Source organism: Artemia sp. Qi Xiang Cuo, chromosome 5 (genome assembly GCF_049724085.1).
Source record: "Artemia sp. Qi Xiang Cuo chromosome 5, ASM4972408v1, whole genome shotgun sequence".
NCBI lineage: Eukaryota > Metazoa > Arthropoda > Branchiopoda > Anostraca > Artemiidae > Artemia > Artemia sp. Qi Xiang Cuo.
Genome location: NC_142798.1, coordinates 82,292,769 through 82,310,671, shown reverse-complemented (window position 1 = coordinate 82,310,671; position 17,903 = coordinate 82,292,769). Strand labels below are relative to the sequence as shown.

At 36.0% G+C, this 17,903-nt stretch overlaps 2 protein-coding genes across 3 annotated transcripts in view; both read left to right on the top strand.

The window, feature by feature from the left end:
- The window catches only part of LOC148952627 (uncharacterized), a 46,798-nt gene extending 32,491 nt beyond the window's left edge, over positions 1-14,307 (top strand). Inside the window, exons 4-6 of the mRNA XM_089088646.1 lie at positions 1,663-1,814; positions 8,779-8,943; positions 14,135-14,307. Coding sequence (XP_088944772.1) covers positions 1,663-1,814; positions 8,779-8,943; positions 14,135-14,244 — 427 coding nt within the window. The 3' untranslated portion in view covers positions 14,245-14,307. The remainder of the gene's footprint in view (positions 1-1,662; positions 1,815-8,778; positions 8,944-14,134) is intronic.
- Positions 1-17,903, top strand: part of LOC148952624 (major facilitator superfamily domain-containing protein 6-A-like) — a 747,865-nt gene that overhangs the window by 397,396 nt on the left and 332,566 nt on the right. The window lies entirely within an intron of this gene.

Below are 17,903 nucleotides of genomic sequence, written 5' to 3'. Positions count from 1 at the left end.
AAACGGAGAAAAGACCGACTCATTTTTTTTTTGAGAAGCAGGGCGTGTATCAGATATTTAAAAAAAAATTACATAAGAAATTTTGAATTACTAAATTGATCGACTGATTGAAAATATAAATTCAAACAAAAATTCTGGGTGATTCTCTAGGCTCTATTCAAACTAAAAAGTGTCCGAAAATCTTAGGGAATTTTTGACTTTATGACCCACGAACCAAATTAAACAGGTTGCACAATTTAAGAAACTGCATGAGGCAAATAGGACTTGCCCCATGTTTTGCGACTGTGTCACTCTTTGGTCGACTAAGCACGACATGATGAAAGCGGGCTACGAATCGTAAAACAAGTGACGCTTTTAGATGTGCACCAAATGGAGGGGGGGGTATTCCCTTGTTAAATCTCAAACAATGTTTTTTTTTTCGTCTGGCTTGTTATATGGACAACCAAATTAATCCTTGGAAAGATTAATTTTTAATATAGGTTATAATGATTCTTATAAGAGAATAATTTCGTGATTAATCTATGGTTTCTTTGAAATTACAGTTGGGCTATTAATTAGCTTAAAACTGTCACGAGACTTGGCTCTTTATATTCTTTTTAATAACTCCACATAATACAAAATAAGTCTTATTTACTAAAGTTTTTTTTTTATTTTTCAACTAGTCTGTTTATATTAACAGATTTTCAATTTTAACAGATTCTACTTTGTTTAAATTTGTATTATTAAAAAGTAGAATTTTAATTATGATAGATATATAGTTTGCCTAACATTTTTATTTGTCTTGTAACAACTTCTTAACGTGTTAATGTTTCGAATTTTCAAGTAATTCGTTTATTGAAAGGTGAAGTTATCGTTCGATGAGCTTTTTAACGTTCTCTCCAAATACGATAACTGTTATTGTTACAAATTTCACTTTGCGCCTTTAAAAGGACGTTTAAAGTTTCGCCTTGTTTCTCTTCTTTTTTTTTCGTTAGCAGAACCAAGCCATATTTGAGTCTTCTTTTATTATTAAAGGTGTTTGTTTTTCGTATTTTGTCCACTGCCTTATTAAAAATATTATACCCGCTTTTCTGTATTTTTTTAATTTGAAAACGGAAAGACAGAAATTTGTCAATGAAAATATTCATGGTATCTTATACCAATAAAAATATTAAAGGAGTGTGGGATAACTGAGCAAAATGTTTCGCTTTTTCTTCTGTTATTAGAAATATTAGTTTTTAAAGAAAGATTAGGCTTCAAAGATGAAACGAAAAAGATCAAAAACACAATTCGCTTGTTAAAAGATGAACGTACCGCTTGATGCGCTTTTTCAACGTTCTTTCCAAATACGATACCATTCTACCATTTTATCATTTTACCGTTACGAATCCCATTTTACCCTTAAAACGACGATTAAAGTTACATGTTGTTTATCATTTTGTTTTTCGTTAGTAGATCTAAGGCATTAGTTAAAAAAATTCAATTCTTCTCCAGTTTTCTCTCCAAACATAACAATACCTGCCGTTGTAATAGCGCCTAGGCCCCCCTCTTACTTGGTCCAGATATAGCTCTAGGCTATATATAAAAGTAGCTGATGTTCGTACTTTTTTCTCAAATTGTCTTTATTTGGCATTATGAAACAACTGTATATAGATTATAATACCTCGAAACTCTAATTTTCAGCAATCCATGGCTCTGTTTTCCATTCGAAATAATGGAGATTATCACACAACACTTAATGGCAACTGCAAGTGCAACATACTGTGCTGCCGCTGCTCCTGTCGGACTTCTTGCGACATTAACAGGATTAGTAGGAGGAGCACATTACAATATAGGTGGCATATTTCATTTATTTCTATTTTTCTTACTTGTTTTTCTAGAATATCAATATCGAAGATTTTGGGACTCCCTCCCCCCCCCACTCTCTCTCTCTCCCTCTCTGTCTCTCTCCAAGCTTCTCACTTTCGATAAATATCTTCTGAAATTACTTTCCAAGATTGTTTGACTTTATCAAAGTTGTGTCAAATTTTGAGGCGTCTTGTTTCTATTCTCAGGATGCTCACTTAATTCTCATAAAATAATACATTATACTAATCTTCCATGGCTTCCATGACCTGTAAATTAGGGGGGAGATATAAGAGTCACTTTTTCAGTGAAAGAAGCCACTTGCTAAAAGAGACAAAAAAATGTTGAGCACAAAAATTCAAATTAAATATATACTATAAAATAAGTAAATTAAATGAATCCTGCGCAAAAAAAGTGTGAAGAAAGAAGAAACTTCTTAGAGTTAAAACATTTTTAACAATTTTTTTAAGCAAGCTAAGCAAGTAGCACCTTCAAGCCGATTCAGGTTTCAGATTCTTCATATTATGACTCGCCGTTACAGGATTGAAGTCTGACCTTACAGAAGGAGTAAAATGAGTTTGAATATGATTTGTTTTTCTGTATTACGAAGATTATATTTAGTTTGATCAGGGGTAAAAAATGGCAGAAAAATTAGGGTCTGGGGCAGCTCACCACGAATTTGATAAAAAGTAAAACATGCACACTAAAAGGTATAGGCCTATAGTGATATGAGACAAAGTAAAAAGATAACTCTTGAACGATTAGTACCCTTAATGAGGTTTCTAGCTTTATTGTAGACTTAGCAAAGGATTTTAAAAATGAATGAAAATTTGACATTTATGCTCATGGACAATAAAAAGCAAAACATAAGGGGTCTGTATTTGTCAGTGAAAACTTTCATTAGGGTATAAGATTCAGTGCCTTATCTGAATTGGACATTCAGTTTAAAAAAAATTCTCGAATCATCCGTTGAAGGCAATTTGAAAGTGGTTGAGATATATGGCCAGTCCCACCAACCGTCCCTGAGGTTCGAACTGTTAGACTACCAACTTTCTTTCTCTGGAGCACATCTTACGTAATTACTTTCTTGACTAAATGATCTTGATCAGCAGGTTAGCCAGCGTGGATTGAACTAGTTGACAGTACTGTTATTCTTCTCCAAGTGGCCCTATCCAGGGCCATGGATTGGACCTAATTTCGGCTGATATTTAAATTCGAATACGAATCGTGTTAATTTTTTCTTTGAAGATGAAATGTATGCTTATAAACAATCAGTTATAGAGCTTCTTCAAAATGCTTGTAGATTTTTAGACAGGCAATTCATCAATGCTGATAGATTAAGTTTGCTGCGTAAATTTACCCCGTAATCAAGTAGTTAAGTTGTTTAGTTTCATCTAAAGGTTTATACACTTGTTGGCATAACAACAAGATAAGAAGTTTGTTAGACCATGATTCCCGTCAAATAAATAAATATTGTGACACCCGCCCTTAACTTGGTAAACATTATGAAACGAAGCTTAGTAGATTTAAATCCAAACCCATTTCCCCATAATTACGTGTTTTAGCTTTCGGACGACCATAACTGGAGTACTTGGGGCTTTCTTACAATTTCCACTTAAACATTTTGCGCATTTATTTTTAACAAGAAAAAAACCGTGTCAATGACTTTTATGTTTACTTGACCTAATAGAGAATAGAATCAGCGATTTTTTTTTAGAGAGAGAGGGGTAAAACAGCAAAAGAACACATGCCAAGGCCTCATTTTCTAAACTTTGAAAGAGCCCCCTGGATCTGTCTCAGTCGGGGGATTTCTCTCTTTGCCACCTCTCTTGTTACTGACACTCGTGGTATTACTACAAAATTTATTTTGGGCGAATGTATTTTCTGGGAACCGCAGTCATTTTGACGAACAAGTGACTGGTGGTAGACATTATCTAATGTGTTTTTGAATGCAAATGCGTAACTTCACGAGGGAATAAAAAATAGATCTTATAAGGTTTCACTAGCGGGAGCTAAGGGCCTGAGTGCCACTCGATTGAAGCCTCAGTCGTTTTATGCATCTGACGTGTTATTGTTTTTTGGCGGTGAATATTTAGGCTAATGCTGTTCCAACAATCTTCACTAAAGCAAACTGTACATTAGGACTATTAGCATGTAAACAATCTTACCAATAATATTCTCTCTATGTAAAAATAAATTCATTTTTTAAAAGAAGAGGGAATTCCACCTTGAAAGGACCAGAAATTACCATTAATAAGCGGTAAGTAAAAAACGAGCAAAAACTACTAGGAGCGAAGAAAAAAAATTAGCACCACTAGAAACCAAAATGAAAAATGAAAAAAAAACAAAAACAAAAAAATAATGAAACTAACCTCAGATAAGGGTGAAAATACTTTCCATAAACCCTCCAAAATTTTAAAGTGACATTCGCATGACAATGCTTAAGTCAGTTTTCTGCCACTCAGGTCTGTTTCTACCTAAAGTCAGGACAGTAGCTTGCTAATTGGTTAAACTATTACCTGTCGGAATACAGACGTAACAAATATAGACGGTATAGATCAAAACAGAAAGCCTTCAAATATTGATAAATATCTTCTACCCCTCCTACAGGAATAAAAAATACAAAGTCAAAAGATTTAAACATTTGTTTCTGCTAAAAAGTATCGAGGGCTGCCTTACTTTTTATACAGGTAAAAAAAAAAGGTAAAAAATACAGTACTGGGCATTATAGTCGCAAACGGTGCTGCTGATTTCCATTTCGAGGCCCTTCATGCTAGAATTGCAATGGGGGATAGGTGCCTGACATCCTGTGCTTTCACACATCCTTCATGTTTACAGTCCCCAGATTTCCATGGGGAATCATTGGTCGACTCTGGTTGAGCTTACAGAGTCACGCCAGTTACTCCCATTTCAAACCAAATAACCAGCGACACCAGGACTCAAACCCTTGTCCTTACGAAAAGCGGATTTAAAGTATAGCGTTCTAACCACTCGGCCAGGATGGCTTTTATCCATGATACATTATAATGCCATCTATTTTATTTTTTCGTTACAAAGTATTATGTATTATGTAAGTATTATGTAATACAAAAGTATAAAGTAATGCCACATAACAAAGTATTCTTCCCAAAACATTTTGTGTAAAATGTTGTCACGCAGGACCGATTTCATTGCTTGGACTATAATGCAATTGAAAACGTTCTGGTGCTGCACCTTTCCTTTGGCACACTCCAGTCTTTACTAATCCCTAGTTACTCGTTATTTTCTAGGAAAGTTTAGTTTTTCTGCCATTTATCTGAAACAGCTGTCCATGTCTTCCTAGACAGCATTTACTGAAACGGTACCATTGACTATATCTACCACGCAGGTACCATTGACTGTATTTACTAAAGGGGCATCACCAACTGCATTGACCAAATGAGTAGCCTTGACTGCATTTGCCAGACAGGTGTCTTTGATTCTATTTACCAAATGTAAATAATTGACTGCAGTTACCGAACTATTGACTCTACTATTGACAGCATTGCAGACATAGAAGGCTAAGAACAACCCGACATTTTCCTTGGTAGGCCTGCAGCCTGTAAGTAACCACGGATTATCTGAGTAAAATGAGCCCTTAAAAAGCAATATAATTAACTCATTTTAAAATATATTTCAGTCACGTGACGTCTTGTTATAAGTTTTCGCGATTTTTTTGGTTTCTATCTTCTAGTTTCGAAGAATTTCTCTGGGTTCCATGCTAAATTGAACAGCATTCATTACGATAAAAATCTGGGTGGATATCAATGCTTCTTGATTTAGAAATAACAAGGTTTATTCCTGTAGCATAATTATTTTTTTTCTTTTTATATTTTGGTATTTCCTTAGTTGTGAATGACTCAGCAACGTTATTTCACTCAGTCAGCAGGGTTACTTTTTGTTTAATTCTACCAAGCTTAAAGTCAACTTCTATGATTTTGGTATTGAGGAGGGAATTTAACTGATTTTCCAGTGCTGCATGCATTGAACATGACCTTAAATGAGTAACCGATACTCTTTCCGACTCAGCATTTTCTAACTGTTTCATATTTTACTCTTAGAACAGCATCTTTTCCAAATCAATAACTACTGGTTTGAATTGTCAATTTAGCCTTCTGTTTCCTTGCTAATAAGCCGGTAGTCGGGCCAGCCGCCAGTAGATCAGGCATAATTCCGTCACTTTTTCAAGTTAATCTCTTGTCATAAAATTTTCTAGTAAAATTTATTACAATTAGCTTACTCTTGTACCAAGTTGCTTTAGCGTCTTTGAAAGGTGAAAATATCAATTTCGATGGACTCTATGAATTTAAAGTATTTAAAGTTTTCGGTGTTAAGCCGTTCTTAAATTCTTATCAATTCATTGGCCAGTCTTTTTTTTTTTTTTTTCTTTATTTTCGATCTGAAATGCAAATTCAAAACATACAAGTCATGCAATTTTAACCATACAGTTTTGAATCTAAATTTAAATAATTGTGCTACGAAACTAGTACGTTGGATCTTTCAGTTTGAGAATGATTTTGGCACTGATTATGGGAATGTCACCAATTACTAGTTCTATTCTCTTGCAAAAATTATCCATTTCTTGCCGCGACCCTCTTCACAAAATGTCCTGCTTGATCATTTTGTCTGTCCGTGATAGCATGCACAGACAGAGAAAGCAAGCATTTGACTATCTAGTATCTTTTTTAAAAAATCTTAAATTGCTTCTAAGTTTGTGTACCACCCGGAGCGATGTGGTATCTGTGTGTTCATTTAGAAACATAAATAACTAACTGTTATAACAAATAAATAGGCTAACTCCTATAATTCTTATGTAGACAACTATAAGAAATTGAAGCCCATCTTTACAACAGTCAACTGTTTTGCAAGGATCAGAACCAAAGGTGCGACAAATTTCAAACATAAGTGGTTAAAATTTATGACATTTATACCAAAAGCTTTTAAATTATAGATTTCTGTACAAGAAAATATAAATTACCAATATAGTTATATAAATGTGAATTGTCTGATGATCAAACAGTTGGTGGTAACGAACTGTAAGTTCGGAGTGACTCGGCCCAATACTAACCAAAACTCTAAATATAAAATTTGATAACAATAGATGCAGCAAAAGAATTGACTTTTTATGCTGATTCCAAATCTATAAGATTCATTATGTTTAATGTTACCTATCAAAAGCTACAAGCTTGAGAAAATTTACCTGGTTTTTGATAGAGGAAACATCACCCAAAGGTCAAGGAATCTTATTGAAAACTGCACCATTAGATTCAGCGTATCAGAGAACCCTGCTGTAGAGTTTCCAAGCTCCTATCTGCAAAAATGTGGAGTTTTGTATTATTTGCCAGGAGAAAGAACACGGATGCGTTTTTCTTTGTTTTTTTTTCTTTATTCTTCCCAGGGATGATCATACCAAACCAATGTTCCTACATAATGTAGAGAGGGCTAATCTGAATTGAAATTAGACGTTCTAGTGCGCTTTTTCAGTGACCAAGAAACAGGTGGGCAACTAGCTCCGACGCCCTTTTTTTTAATTTGGTCCAATCAAAATTCTGAGATAGCTATTTTGCTCAGAACAGTTGAAAGGTCCGATAATTATATCTTTGGGGATGACATGGCCCCTACAGCCCTCAGAAAAAGAGATGGAAGTTATGAAATTTGCCCATTGCTTACATATAGTATTTGTTATTAGAAAGTATACAAAAATTTTCAGAAGGGAGATCTTCTTGGGATGGATTTCCTACTGGGAGAAATTTCTATTGGGATGGAAGTTTCCGAGGGTGAACTCTCCAGGGGAATTTGTACCCGAAGGGAATTTGCCAGAATTCATATATAAAATCTGTTTCGTTTATCTTGCTTTTTCGTTGGTGACCCTATTTTACATGTGGAAATGCTCTGGAGTATGGTGCGGGGAAATTTTTATCAGAGGATATAGGATTCTCTGGGGGATTTTAACATAGGGGGAGGAGGCTTTTTTACGGGCTAAATTTTCCTTGGGCAAATAATCACCAGGAGAAATCCTCCATGGGGATTTTTTACACGGAAGAAACATTTTCCTTTGGGGGGAGGGGATTTCCGTGAAAAACTTTCTATACAGGGGCAATTTGGCCATGACCGAAAGAGGATAAGAGATTAAACAAAAAATATGTCTTTTTTCAAATGAAAGTATGCCAAGGATTATTTTCAGCAAAATCGTCTGCAAGAAATTTGTTGCTCTTCGGGGGGGGGGGGGATTTCACAGCGAGGATAGAATTATCCTGTGGTAATTTCGCAGGGGAAGTATTTTACGTGGGAGCAACTTTCTATGGAAGAAATATTTGTGGGTGGCAAATTTTCCAAGGTGGGAGAGGTTGATTTCCTTGCATTATTTGAAAAACGATGAGAAATTAAATAAAAAAATAAGTTTCTTCCTCTGAAAATAAGGAGCAACATTAAAACTTTGAATAGACGGAAATAATGCAGTATATTAGGGGGGCTGTCCCTTCGTCTATACCCCACTATTTAAGCTAAAGTTTGACCTTTTCCTCAAACATAATCACCGTTAAATTCGGATTAAAGCCTTTTTTAAAAATTTTCAAAAACTTTAGTGTGAAGAGAGGTGTATTGAGGAGGAGACAGTCCCCCTCATATACGGTATGATTTCTGTTCGTCTTAAGTTCTAATGTTACTCCTTACTTTCAGCTGAAATTTTTTTATTATTTATTTATTTAATATAAAAAAGAAGAAACTCTGAACTTTTCATGTTAAATTCCCTTTTTGTTGTCTCAAAACATGTAAAATTAATTAACTTAGAATTTTCCCTAACAAAAGGTATGAGCCCTTGATAATTTGCCTGATTTTATATGAAAGGGAAAAACACCGTTAAAAAGGGAGTTAGATAAGTGAGTAAAGGGTAGTGATAAAATTCAACAAACATAATTTACTATTTTTTTTTAATAGGAAGAGGAACAGGGAGCTACCTTGGCGGATATTTTATTTCGATTTTTGGATTAAGATTGTCATTCCAATACATGGGCACCATTTCAGCAATAGCTGGTGTTACATATGCCGCTCTTCATTTCTCTTGCTTGCGAAAATATGAACGGAGAAGAAATAATGAAACAGGTAAAATATTGGACATTTTAATTACTTCCATGGTGTATATTAAATTGTATATAACGATTTGTTTTCTGATAAATGTCTGGTTTCAGAGCATGGGTGACAATCCACAGAAATTATGGGAAAGGCGAGGCTTTTTCTTAACTAAAAAAAAAAAAAAAAAATGAAGATTCGAATTCTTTTTTTAATCTAGGGGGGCAAGTATATTTTGTCGATTTTTTCAAAGAAAATTCAAAAATAGTATTTTCCAAAATCTACGGGGCAATTGCCCTCCTCTTGTGCCCAATAGGTGTAATCGTTTCAAAGTTAGTTGTGCTTTTTGACTGGTGCTAGATTTAAAAAGGAAAAGGGAATCCCAGAAAGAAATTTTGCTTCGGTGCAAATTTATGACTTATCAGTCTGGCAGTTCATTAGCAATAAAAATTGTCTTTATTTGTTCTTTATTCTAGAACATTAGTTTGTTAAAAATTTGGAGATTGACACTGACCAAAAGCAATCAGCTGAAGAACAGCACAATGTTATTATTATTTGGATTAGTAGCCCAGCTTCATTTAATAGCTGGTTTTAAGTTGATTTAAAATCTGTTTGGCACTATGCGTGGGTTGCACATACATGAAGCTAAGTAGTACCCCTACTCTGCTTTCAAGCGCACAGATAGGGAAAGTAACATAGGGAAAATAGCATCGGATTTCAAGCGCACAGATAGGAAAATCAACATAGGCAAAATAGCATTGGATTTAAAAGTCACAGATAGGGAAATTAACCAATTAAGGCCCAAGAAAAAATGTCGGAGATTCTAGTTGTCCTTTTCACCAGTTTCTTTTTATGACATAAGTAAGCCAAAAATGCATTTATAGTTTCCGGTTTCTGAGATACAGGCTGTCCTATTTATAGGATAGTGGGCTCTAGTGGTATCAAAGTATACACGATTTCATCAAGTATATTTTTAATGCCAAAGATTGTATTAAGTGCAACACAAAACCAAAACAGAACAAAACTTAGTGTGGTAAGACGCAAAACAGCCAGTACACAGGGTGACGTCACAGTTCTCACATTAGCTCAGCGGTTTATTCTTGCAGTTTTTGCCTTGGCATCGTCGCTGCTTTTCGCGCTTCACTACAAAGTGTCCTATTCTGTCATATCGGGTGCTGACTAGTGGCACAGAAACTGGTCTTCTTTCTAACATTGAAGGCCTTGGTTCCCCTCTTCTGTAATTTGTTTTCAAAAGGGCTTGTGTGACCTACCGTCTAAAATCTACAAGTGTCATTTCCTTTTCTTTGTCAACCACCATATTGAATAGTGTACAAGTATTGACAACAGCCATGTCTAACAGGCGCATGAACAGAGCCCATTACCATTTCTTTCCTCTAATAGACAGAGCATACTTGCTGACAAGCCAGTCATGTAAATCAACTCCACCCATGTTCCGGTTGTATTGACTGAGTGGATGCGGCTGGAGCACTGCCGTCCTTGCCATCTGTCCCTTAACGCTTCGTTCAACCGGTCTTAGTGGATCTAGGCTGAGATGGTTGGATGCAACAGAGACAACGTTATTGTCCTGCCATTTTACGACCAATATATCGTTGGCTGCATCAATCCGATAATCACAGGCTCCACGTTGCTCCTTCTTAAAATCCTTGTTGGAAGGAAGAGGGCACCTTGCCAATCGGTTTCTCTAACTGTCCCAGTCACTCGAAATCCAGTTCCTTTCAGGTCACACAAAAACCGATGACTTGTAAAGAAATTGTCAAAATATACCTCGTGGCTGTTGCCATCTTCAACAATTTCCAGAAGTCTTTTCACGACTCAAGACCATAGGCCTTTTTTAGCAGTCTGAGATGGGGCACTAGGTTTCTTCCCCAAGTACAGATGAAACTGAAGGCAATAGCCATCCGAAATGCTTATAGCCCATAGTTTATATCCGAATCGAATGGGTTGGCCTCGGATGAACTGCTTCAGGCTATGTTTCCCATAATACTTCACAATCATTTCGTCGATGGATAGATGCTGAGAGAAAATTCCAAAATGCTTAAAGTTTTCGTTAATTATGTCGAAGAGGGGCTTCACCTTGAAATCCCGCTAATCTTTGAAACTTTGAACTGTATTGTTGTCCATGATGTGGATGTTCTCTTTTATCTTCATAAATTAATTTCTGGACATTGCTTGCTTGACCAGGTCACTTCCAAGATCTTCATTGACTGACCAATAAGCTCTATGGAAGTACAACCTATTATTGCCCTAAAAAATCAGTAGTCCCACAAAGATACGGATTTCGTCATCTGATGTAGTAAAGGCAAAGTTTTCCTGAGACATTAAAAATATAACTATCTAATGAGAAATGAGGTCAAAGACTTTACCATCTCGAAACGAATCCAAAATTTCTCCTCGAGTTTTCCCTTCTATGCTTCTTGGGCTTTCTCAAGCGCCTGAGCTGCTCCCTTGCCCAAGTTTTGGCAAGGAAAGGTTCCTTTTTGCTTCTTCCATTTCGGGTTAACGGCTTTGAACCGCCTCTTCTGTGGCCCACCTCTCGAAGTTGATGCACCCTCTTCTTCTGTGAGTATGATGTTGTCGATGTCTTCAAATTGTTCTTCTTCGAGAGGACCTGGTCTGAAATCTACTTCAACAGTTCCCGGTACGTCATTTAAAATCAGAGCCACGTGTCGTCATTTTCTTCATCTTCATCAGATGCTTGATCGGGATCAGGAGGCAGGACAAGAACCTGAATATCTTCACATGCAAATTCCTCGTCTTCTAGGAGGTCTGGAGCTTCTCTAAGTGAAATGCAGGGGTTTCTTGTCTTCATTTTCAGAAATCTGGAAGATGAAGAAAAATGTATAAAAAACTTTAAAGATATTTTTTCCTTGGCGACTAATAGGCTAAAGTTGAAGGATGATAAAGAAACCACATTATTATTGTTACTTTTGCTTATACCCGATTAAATGGGGAAAAACGGATTAATAATAAGAGAAAACAAGAAAAACACACATGGATATCACAAGTAAACCAAACGCATATGTGAACACTCAGAAAAAAAATTGCAGAGAGAATTATGACTGAAACCAGAAAAAGCGTAAAGTTTTCCCCAAGTTGTCACAACAAAGAATCAACCAAAGAATTTCATTAAAAAATAATTTTTTTTAATCTCAAGTTTTTATTCAGGAATACGGTTAAATATACAGTTGTCTAACTGCTATCAAAGTCACTACTGTCTGGGGGAACTCTAACTATTTTTTTTACCGAATTTTGAAAACTACCGTTGTGCAATTATGCTAATTGTGACCTAAATACAGCCACTGATCTGGTAATGAACGATCAATTGGCCTAGAAAAATTAACCTAGATAACTTGGTCACCAGGGAAGCCTTTATCACTAAAAGCAAATTGTCCTCAGTGTAAATTTAGCCACAATAAATTTTAAACCAGCTGTCCTATAAATAGGACAGTGGGCCGTAACGGGTTAACATAGGGAAAATAGCATTGGATTTCAAGCGGTCAGATAGAGAAATTAACTTAAGGAAAATAGCATTGGATTTCAAAGTCACAGATAGGGAAAATAGCATTGGATTTTAAGCGCACGGATAGGGAAATTAACATAAAGGAAATAGCATTGGATTTCAAGCGCACAGATAGGGATATTAACATAAGGAAAATAGCATTGGATTTCAAGCACACAGATAGGGAAATTAACATTGAATTTCTAGGACATGCCCTCTGACGTCACACGGCACACCTGTTTCTAGGCGACATTCCCGTCCTTGGCAAGAGTTCAAAGGTTAGGTGACACACACCCTTTTGTTTTTCTACAACATACATATCCCTTTTTCAATAGGATTTCTAGGACATGCCCTCTGACGTCGAGCGACAAACCTGTACAATACGGTCACCTGTTTCTGGGCTACATTCCCGCGCATGGCATGGTCAGGTGGCACACCACTTTGTTTTTCTATGACGGCCCTGGCAAGATTCCAAGCGCCTATACTATTTATAGGTAAAATTCCCAGGTGTTTCATTTACTCGGAATGTGGTCCGTATAACAGAAAAGTAGTATTAATACGGAAATTATGACGTCACGGTGCACAACCCCGTTTCAAGTGCATGTTACACCACGCGCTACACCTTCGCCTTTAAAGGATCGGATAAGTGGAGCTACCATCCCCTCGCACCTGCACAGTGCAGTCACCTGTTCTATTAAAGGGAACTCAAATGGTAAGACTCCATGACTCACCCTTCTGGACTCTAATGGCGTCTTACGACTTACCCCATTTCAAACGGACAGGTCTAATAGTCATGACACAATTTTGCGTAACCCTACCACAGGAACCCATGGGGGAATCCCCGCTTGTAACGTAACGACACCCAAAACCCCCAAAGCATTCTTTTTTCATTAGCGTAATGATGGTTCACACTGATTACGCATCCCTTACAGCCAGACAATACCATTTGGACATTTTCGCCCAAAAGTCTTTTTTTTCGGCGTTTCATTTTTCGCTGAAAATACCATTCATTTTTTTTCTAGAGTTCTTGACCCCACCAGTACTCAACACGTGTGTGGAAACTTTTGAAACTTTCACGCAAAATTGGCCACTCGTCAGTACTTGATCCTGATTTTTGGCAGAATATTTCGTGCAAAACTCAATTTTATAATGATAGTGTCCGAACCAACCCTTGTCCGAGCCAACCCCGAGTTCCCCAATTGCTTTTTTAAAATTTTAAATGATTTCCAGTCAAAATCCAGTCTGTACAATGTAGGCCTAAGTTGGCCTGAGACAATCTTGGCAGGTCTGGTAAGCTCGTTGATAATAAGCTGGTAGGTCAATTGATGAAAAAATTCTGCTTTCTTCATCCTTTGTTTTAAAGAACCTTAAAAGACAAGAAAACCGTATCAAGATAGGCTGAAAAATGAACAAAATTGCCAAATGATACATGGCATTTGGGAGGATTTTTTTTGACATACTTTTTGACAGAAATTAGAGTCTAAAATCAAATGAAGTGGGTGTTAACGAGAATCCTCGCAAGCTTCAGGATTTTATTCAACCTACTCAAGAGGTTCTGAGTATTTTTACCCCACAGCACAAACGTTCAACGGCACCTTCTTTACATAAAAAGAGAATTTCATATAACAGTGGAATTTCATAGGACGTAGTCTCTGTCTTTTATTTTTTGAGAAACTGGGATTTGTTAACATATTTTTCTTCTAGAAATGACGACTCGATTTGAAAGGAAAAACCAGAAGAAAAATAACAGAGATGTAATCGAATACTCAACAATTTGGGATCCAAATTATGTTCAAAGTAATCAAGTTAAATAAAATTTGATTTTCATATTTTTATATTATGTGAATTTACGCTTTTATATTACACTTTATTAATTACTTTTTTTACTGCTCTGACTATCATTTTCGTTCCGTATTATTTTCTTTTCGTTTCAACAATTCTTTTATATTTTTAACTTCAATTTATTAGTTTATATTTTACGTACGGCGACTCCATAAAAACTACAAAAGAAAAAAAAATATCAAAGTGATAGAATATATTTTACTTTTTTATGTAGAATATATTTTACTGAATATATGTAGAATATTTTTTACTTTTAGTATTTCAATATATTTTAACTTTTTCTTTATTTTTCATACAAGGTAGAAGAGAAGAAGACGATGAAATTTTACGTTAAATACACTTGTCCATATGTATGGCTCAATCTAAAATTAAATCTAAACAGATATTAGGTTCGTTCTTTTGCAATAAGATCTTACATCTAAGGTCTCACATCTTTCTGCAAAGATTTCCGTTCTTTTAATTCATCTTTGTTCTAAGATTTTACAGCTCAATGATGTTAGCAAAGGGTGTGAAAGACGCCATCTTTCTGCCGTATAGAACAATGATGAGAGAACTTTGAGGATATAGATTTACTCATCCTTGTTCTGGTCAGACCAGAAAGATGAACGATGTTTGAACGCTACAAGATGTATAAGATGTATAAGGTATAAGATCTTGGTGCTAAGATTTCACTTTTAAGCGTTCTTTGTCAAAAGCTGTAAGATCTTAGCACAAAGATGAGTAAAAAACGACCCTATTGTCTCGCCGTTTTAATAATCTGACGTTTAGCAAAACTCATAAACTGAAATTGTGCACCCAAAAAATTGAAAAAGAACTTAACTCGTATAAAACTGAATCATATGCTTAAAAGGGCACTAAGCATTTTTTGTTTTCGAATGAAAGAATCTCAATGGGCTGCACCAACGAGCTCAACGCAGCAAGGTTAATATACATTTATAAAAATGGACTTGTATATTTCACCATCCTTCGCTGCAAAAATAAGAAATTCCATAGCTTTGTACATAGTAGCTTTAGGACTCTCAAGCATGTTGTATTTAGTTGCACAGATTTTTATCAAGATTGCAACCCTCATTGGGATTGCTTGTCTTCCTTTTTAAATTTTACTTAATTTTTCTATACCAATAGCTTTGTTGAGAAAATTTATAGTCAAAAATTTAGTTTAATATCCTATTTACAAAGATAACTCATTGCTTACAACTTCTTACTGTAAAAGTTTTGATTCATGATTGTCTTGAATGTGAAAAGCTACCATCCTATCAACCCTTGTATTTAAAACTAAAGATTAATTTAAAATAAAATGAAGACTTTACCAAGTATGAAGTTTGATTGGAATTCTATTCCAAAGAAGGATTGTCCGCGTAGCTGAGAGTTCAGCTTCCATATGCGTTTGCCTCGGTGGACCCACAAAATATTGCAAATCAAATTCCTTATCTCGGGATACAAAAAGTTTACAAATTTATTTGACAAAACTGTAAGTTTTCAGAAATCTTATTAAGCTGTTATGAATTTTTACCAAGCTTTGTAGCGTTACTCACATACTTTCCTAAGTCCCATCCATCCACTTTCAGGAATTCTTCTTTTGATAGGACATGAGCCAGGGCTTGATATTAAGATCTGTCTCGTGCCGTTCGCGGAGAGTTGCACGATATGCTTGCGGTTGAAGCTATCAATCCACCGCTTCCGTGGTCTTCCTGGTGGTTTCTCTCTATCAATCGTTCCTTCGAGTAAGATTTTCTCGGGACAGTCAGGAGCCATTTTTTTTTACATGGCCAAAACAACTGCGGTCACTGCCGTTTGATTTTATCAAGGGTTGAGTCAGAGAATTTCAGCTGTCTTTGCACCTCTACGTTGGTGACGTGGTCAATATAGTTGATCTTTTTTGCGATGCGGCGTAGGCAATTCATCCTGATCGCGAGGAGGTTGCGCTCGGTATCTGTCTTCAGGTTCAAGATCTCACACCCAAACACATCAATTTTCACTCACTCACATACAATCACTTAATTAACTGTAGAATGTTAGCTAAGATTGTGCTACAGAAAAAAACATTTCTTAAGAATTATGAACAGAATTTTTAAATCATTGAGTTCTGAACGAGTATTTATATCACAAGCACTGAAGCACAGTTTTTAAATTGATCTAAGAAAAATATGTTTTTGCTTCCTCAAAATTACAAAGCTCTTTAAGATATTCATTAGAATTAGTCCAATATGATACTTGAACGAAATATTTTCCTCAAGAAGGAAATCAAAAAATTGGACATACTAATCCTTCTACAGAGAGACACCCTTGACACATGGATATCAGATAAGTGAGAGCAAACTTGAAATAATGGAAAAAATAAAAAAACTTGACTTGGCAACATTTAGGGCAAGGACAATTACCATCGAAACAAGTAATGGCTCTTTCAACGAGGTTCATTAGTTTTGGAAGCATCTCAGACTCTGTTATTACTGCAATACAAAGGGTACTTTCATTAGCGAAAGTGACGAGAGCTTCCTCATCCAGCAACGGTGATTCAGTTTCTAGAGAATTGAAAGATTCAGGATGACGTAGGCGGTTTCTGTCATAAACAGTAGGTTTCTGTCTTTTAACTACCACTACAAGGTCATTAACATAAATCAACAACAGGAGCAGCCCAAAAGCAGAACTTTGAGGACGAACAAACTCAACTCCAGACCGAAAAATAGAAAAGGGAATCTATAGAGATAGTTCTACAAAATAAAAAAGAATCAAGCCCAGTATGACCCTGCCCTATTAAAGCATTAGGCGATAGCTTAAAAATCAGAATTCCACGGGTTAAAAATCAAAAGCTTTCACCCAGAAAATATCCAGAAAAATAGCAGCTGGAATCGAATCAGAGTCATGCACGGTGTGGAAAAAATTTAGAAGAGCTGCACAATCATGTGTAAACCTCTGTTTAGTTCTTTTTTTGTATGCCTTTTATATTGGCAGATGTAATGCTTTACGTAAATTCCAAAGATAGACGATACACGTTGGTACATGGTCTTAATTAAATAACGTGAGAATACACCTAGAGAAAATAAGGTAGCACAAGAACAACTAGCTACGACGAAGGCGAAAGATGGACTACCTTTAGGAGTGAACCAAGAGTAATACTTTCCTGGAGCGGAAGTTCCAGATATTGGTTGTTCGACCATGCCTGGGAACGAGCCCTTTCCCACGACAAGCGTTAGTCCCAAGAGCCCCCCCTGGACCACTCTCGTTGACACATAAATGACCAAATAACTAAGAAATCTAACACCCGGAAAAGCTTCTCGAATTGATGTTCTAAATACTTTACAGAATCTCCCCCCTGTTTTAAGTTAAATTTCCCAAATTTGGCCCTGAAACTCATTAAACCCTCAAACTTTAATTGAACTCAAAACATTCCCTTCCCAAATTATTCACTTCTCACCTACTAACATTCTACAGCATGAACTAGTAAACAATTACATAATATAAACACTACACAATACTTGCATAAGTAAACACTTACATAGTATAAGCGAACCACACTAACAACAGTAGTCGGAAATTGGATATTTTAACGCTTCATTTTACTCGGTATACTTTCAAATAGACTTTTTCCCCATACCTCTGAATTTGATGAGGACGAGGAAAGTTGGGATTA